The sequence below is a fragment of the Podarcis cretensis genome (genome assembly GCF_951804945.1).
Source record: "Podarcis cretensis genome assembly, chromosome: 8".
Classification (NCBI taxonomy): domain Eukaryota; kingdom Metazoa; phylum Chordata; class Lepidosauria; order Squamata; family Lacertidae; genus Podarcis; species Podarcis cretensis.
This window is the reverse complement of record NC_137177.1, coordinates 39,071,109-39,077,108: the sequence shown is the minus strand read 5'-3', so window position 1 is coordinate 39,077,108 and position 6,000 is coordinate 39,071,109. Positions and strand designations below refer to the sequence as shown.

General features: G+C 45.1%; 1 protein-coding gene across 1 annotated transcript in view; it reads left to right on the top strand.

The window, feature by feature from the left end:
- The first annotated feature begins 425 nt into the window (after positions 1-425).
- The window catches only part of PEPD (peptidase D), a 137,746-nt gene continuing 132,171 nt past the window's right edge, over positions 426-6,000 (top strand). The window contains exon 1 of the mRNA XM_079988434.1: positions 426-484. Coding sequence (XP_079844560.1) covers positions 441-484 — 44 coding nt within the window. The 5' untranslated portion in view covers positions 426-440. The remainder of the gene's footprint in view (positions 485-6,000) is intronic.

Genomic DNA, 6,000 nt, shown 5'->3' with positions numbered 1-6,000 from the left:
ATTTCAGCACTATAAATATAACATCACACCTCCTGGCCATTGCAAAAATGACAACGAAGCGTGACATTTCCCCTTGGTTGAGCAGGAGACTCATGATTCCTGCATTGCGGGGTGTTGGGCTAGAAGACCCTCGTGGTCCCTTCCAGCTCTACAGTTCTATGACCTAGAAACACCCCACCCATCATCGTATTTGGTACTGAGAACAGGTTGTGGGAAGGCTAAAAGCCCTGGCAAGCAGTGGCACCTGGGCCGTTTCTCTCCTCCCCAGAGAAGAGCCAGCCAACTTGCTCCAGAGGGGCTAGAAACATAAAGAGGACGCAGCGCCCCCTCCCCGCTGGCCAAAGAGTTCCCCGTCGCCAGGAGCAACCAAACCCCACCCCTTGCCCCGCCCCTTCCTGGTTCCCCCTTTTTTAGTGGCTGACAAGGGCAGCGATGGTCACATGACAGACCGAGTCCGACGAAGCAACATGGCTGCGTCCGAGGGGTAAGAAAGAGGCGCTGCTCCTGCTGCTGTTGCTTGGCAGGCTGCGGAGCAAAGCAGGCAGGCAGCACGGAGGCAGAGGGTGGCTGGCTGGCTTGCAAGATTCCTTGCAGGAGCTGGAGGGAGGAATGAGCAGCACTCTCTTTGCCTCCTGCGGGAGATTCCTTCTTTGAAATGCTGTTGCGAAGCGTGCACACGTGTTCCGGATTCCCTCCGGTTTACGCCCCCTCTGCGACCTCTCCTACGAGTTAGTGGGAATGGGGTGTCTCCTAACGTGCACGTCGCCCGTGGCTGCGGGTGCACGGGCAGCCAATGCTACGGCTCCCCTGGCTTTCTCTATTCTCCTCGCCCTATTTCTCTATCCATATAGGCAGCAAGCGTGGCTGAGTGAGCTTTAGGCTGTGTATATGCCATACGTTTAAAGCACACATAGTATGTGCTTTAAATGTGTGCTCGCAGCTGTAGGCTCTTCTGTGAAAACCCTTGTGAAGTTCATAGTATTCTATTAAATGCTCTTGTTCTATTCCCTTTTCCATCTGTTTATAACCTTACTGTGGGCAGCTTTGTACTGACCTTTCATTGCTTTCACTTCAGAAATTAGTATGTATAATGCACAGGAATGTCAAAAGGGGTGGAGGGGAGCCAAAGGTCAGTACTGCTTTGTGTGCAAAAGGTCCTAGGTTCAATACCCTGCATCTTCAGGTGTGGTTGGGAAAGATCCCTGCCTAAAAGTCTTGGAGAGCTGTTGCTAGTTCCTTATGAGGATATGTGGGTGTCCTTATTTTGATGTTAACAGTTTGAACTGGACTTTAGTACAGTACTTCTTTTCAGATTCAATATTTGTATCAATGGGCATAATCTGCAGTTGTTTTTATTTCTTGGGGAGACGTTGGGTGTGGCTTTTCCAAGTATTTGTGTTACAGATAGGTAGCCGTGTTGGTCTGCCATAGTCAAAACAAAATAAAAGAAAAAAATTCCTTCCAGTAGCACCTTAAAGACCAACTAAGTTAGTTCTAGGTATGAGCTTTCGTGTGCATGCACACTTCTTCAGATACACTGCAGTATCTGAAGTAGTGTATCTGAAGAAGTGTGCATGCACACGAAAGCTCATACCTAGAACTAACTTAGTTGGTCTTTAAGGTGCTACTGGAAGGAATTTTTTTCTTTTATTTTGTTTTAAGTATTTGTGTGTGAGAGAGAGTTCTTTTTTGTTTTAACCACCACTCCCAGGCCTAAAAATAAGATGTGTGGCTGTCCCAAACAGTAAATGTTGCTAAATGTGTTTGAGTTCCAGCTATTCTGTAACAGTAACAAGATCTCTAGGTTAAATTCAGTGGTAGAAATTTGCATGCAGAAAATACCATGTTCAGTCCCTAGCATCTCCAGGTAGGGCTGGGAGAGATCTTGTCTGAAATCCTGGAGCTCCATAACTGGCCAGTGTAGATAGTACAGAGCTAAATGGACTAATGGTCTGACTCTGAATAAAGGATCTTCCTATGCTCTTGTTCTAGGGCAGTTTTTTTAAGCTGGAATTGATTTGGGTGATTAAGCAAGTCCAGTGTACAGTAGGAAGAGAAGATTGTAACAAAGAGAAACTCACATAGTGATCCATGGGATGAGAACTGGTCTCCACGTGTGAGGTGCAGTGTGTTCCATATAGCTGTGGAATAGGGATGCATTTTAAAATTAAGGGATCTGCCTGGCCATGGTTTCTTCTAGGCTTGTCTTTGGCCATGTTTGGCACACCCATTGCCCTTTCTGCTGTACTTTCCCTGAATCCTGCTGACCTGGTGCACATCTGCAAGATTCCTCCTGACCCATCGACTAAAGCAGGGGTGGACTCACAACTCCAGTCAGCCCCAGAGTATCTGTAGGGTCACAGGCTATCCACCCCTTCCTTGAAGGAAGATATTGGTGACCCAATGCAGCACCTCTTGATTCTAGGATTGGCTCTCTTGTGTTTACTTGATGCACACACATCCCAGTGTATCAACACAACTAACAATGTCCTTCTAGGCCCAGGTGGAACAGCTTTCCCCAATGTGGTGCCCTCCATGTTTCAGATTGCAACTCCCATCAGCAGCCAGCATGTCTGTGCTAGTTGGGCCTGATAGGAATTACAGTCCAAAATATCTGGAGGGCATTAGGTTGGGGAAGGCTGAGGGAGAGTAAGGCATATGCAGGCATATCTCTTGGGCTGTGAGTGATTTTTGAATTGCGGCAACAGTGTTTCTGTGTAAACAATTGGATTTCATTTCATTTCCCCCATTTCATTTCCCCCATTTAATAAAAAAAATGGTTGCTTTCCTACCCCAAACAGTTTTTCAAAGCAACTGTTGGACTCTCAAAATCCTATTAAAAATCAGTCGTACTTCCTTTGTGCTTCATCGCGGGTGCCACAGATCTATTCATTACTGCTGTAATGTTAAACCTCATACTGTAAAAAATGACCTTGTCAGTCTTAAGGCTTTTGATTAAGGGAATCTGAGTTTTGTCCATACAAAACTAGGATTCTTGATGAAGACGATCAAAGTCCTGACCTTGTTATTTTTCAGTAGGTTTGCAAAGCATGTCACTAGAAAAGCGCATTAAGCTTACATTGTGGGATTTGCGAAGTGTTTTGCAAAGAGACTTGAGAGAGCTGAATAGATTTCTGGTAGAAGAGCATGCTGCCTCCTACTGTGCCCCACAGATCTTGGGATGTGAAGCTTGGAGGAAACTGTAACTACGTTTAATATGCTCATCCATTCATTGTGTAGCATTCCTTTTCTCCATTGCAATTGCAGTGGCATGAAAAGAGGGACTTGCTTTGGTGTGATCAGGACTTTGTTAAAGTTTAGGCATTCCTCTTGGCATTAATACAACGCCTCCTGAATTGATCAAAGTACTGCACATAATGATCTTAACCCATAAGAGAGGTCAGAATCTTCCTGTTGAGGATGTGGGTGGGAAAAAGGTCAAGGAGTGAAACTGCATACAGCTCTGTGTGTGTTTATTTATTTCCTAAAATTTATGCACTGCTTGATTGTAGAAACAACCTCAAAGTGGTTTACAAAAAAATCTACAAACTACCTAGTTCCTGTTTCCCATGTACCATGAAATCTGTGTTTTTTTACCCAAGGATGGAACACCCCCCCCCAAAAAAAGAGGAAAGGGGATTTTTCTCTAGGTGTTAGAAACATAGTTTATTGAAGGCCCAACATATTTCAGAAAATTCGCAATTCAGTGATACATTTTAAGGAATCCCAGTCCCAAAACAAATGGAAGTAACCATGTGGGTGGTCAATGCCAAGCAAATAGACCTAGTAACATAGGGTTTTGGCACCAGCGTTTAGATCTACTTGGCAGACCAATGAGGCACTTCCACCCCAATTTTTCACTCCCCACCCTTAAAAATAGGCTTGCCAACTTTTCCTAATGCCCTTGTTCCTGTGACTTTCTCAGCGGACCAACACAGAGAAAATAAGGAGAGGAATATTTTCTTGCCTCCCTATTTTTCATAGGCTTAACCTACACAAAGCTTAAGATCATGCTGGTCTTAAAGGCGAAAGGTCAGGGCTAGGTTTTTTTTTGTGTGAAGTTGCTTATTTGCTTCAGGCAGTTGCTGTATCTTTCCGCTGCTGTTTGTTCCCAAGGAGGGTCGGCTGAAATCCTCTTCAAAGCAGAGCCCTCTTCTTCTATCCCTTTACATTTTTATCTTGCCTTTCCTCTGAAATATTCACAGCTGCAGTTGTAATTGGGGTGAGGGTAGGGGGACGTGAGCCCCTTTTGATGTTGCTGGACTCCTGCTCCCAGCACACCTGGTAGCCAGCATGCCCAGTGGTCCAGGGGGCTGATGGGAGCTGTAGTTCATCATTGCTTTCTGTTTCCAACTTGTGCTGCCTTTGGTAGATAAGAGTTCACTTTCCAAGGTCAGGTGTTGTTGTTTCTCTTGCATTGCTAATGCAAAGGCCAGACATTATTTTTTAAAAACCCTTCCTTTTATAAGCTGGCCCACCTGTTTGGGGATGAGGGAGAATGGCACATTCAGGCTCTTAAATTCAACACAAGATTTGAGAGAAATGATGTGAGAGGCCAGCCCCAATGGATTGCTTGGTCGTCTTTCTGCTGTTGTGTAGCGAAGCCTTGTTCTTGGGAAAGGTTGAATAAAATTGGCCTTCTCTTTTGGTGATTTAAAATCTGTTACTTTGGTGAACTTTCCCATGTTGCAGTTCATGCATGCTAACCGGTTGCTCTAAACATAACAAAAATGTAATTATGCTGAATCTCTAAACAAGTTAGGAACACCATCTGAAGCCTGTGGTCATGCAGCCTGCTCCAGAATTATATCTGCTTGGAGACCAGAGGCAGATATATTTATGGTCCTTTCTCGACACTGGCCAAGGTACTAAATAGAATTACTTCCTTGGAGAGTCACTGATGGAAGAGCTGCCACTTCCAAAGCCCTTCTGGGCTCACACTGGCCAGGGCAGATGGTGGGGAGGTGGCTTTTTACATTCTCTGCCAACCCCTTTTCTTCTCTGGTTCGACTACCTTGTCATTGGGAGGGAGGCATATCCAACTCCATGGTTGGCATAACCCACCTCTCCAGCAAGGTTTGCTTGCTTAAATGCAAGCCCTGTGTATGCTTCTTTCTGCATTGCCAGGGGTTGAATTAGATGACCGTTTGAGTTCCTTCCAACTCTACAATTCTCTGATTTGAAAGTAATCCCCGGCAAAGGTACTGGAGGACTTCAGTGTAAAACATGCACAGAGGGCTAAGACCTTTCTAGGAGCAAGGTGCTCATGATTACAGGACAATTTATTTAAAAGGCAACAGTGTTTACCTTGGAGTGGCAAGCACCGGAGAGGTAAAAAGTCTATGCCTTTTTAGATAGCAGTGAGAGCTATTTTTTGCTTTCAAACTGAACACGCTGCAGAGTTCTGGGAGTGGGGAGGGTGAGAGAAAATAAAAGATTGCTCAGCTGGGCTCAGTGGGTTTCTGTGGTGAACCACAGGGTGGCAATTCCTAGGTAGACTTGCTAATCCTTGAACAAATATAAGTTGATTCCATTTGACAAGTTCCTGGGCTTCTTAGGGCAACGAAACTCTGGTATCTTTGCTGCAGTGGGTGGACAGGCCCAACCATGATCCTTGGTCTAGTAGCAAGCAACAATAAGTATATATATGACTTACCATATTTTTCCATGTACAGTGGTACCTTGGGTTAAATACTTGATTCGTTCCGTAGGTCCGTTCTTAACCTAAAACTGTTCTTAACCTGAAGCTCCACTTTAGCTAATGGGCCTCCTGGTGCCGCTGCGCTGCCGGAGCACAATTTCTGTTCTTATCCTGAAGCAAAGTTCTTAACCCAAGGTACTATTTTGGGGTTAGCAGAGTCTGTAACCTGAAGCGTATGTAACCTGAAGCGTATGTAACCCAAGGTACCACTGTATAACACGCCCCCGTGTATAACACAACCCCTACTTTTTGGGATACAAAACTGAGGAAATGGGGGGAAATTACTGCGTGTTGTTCAG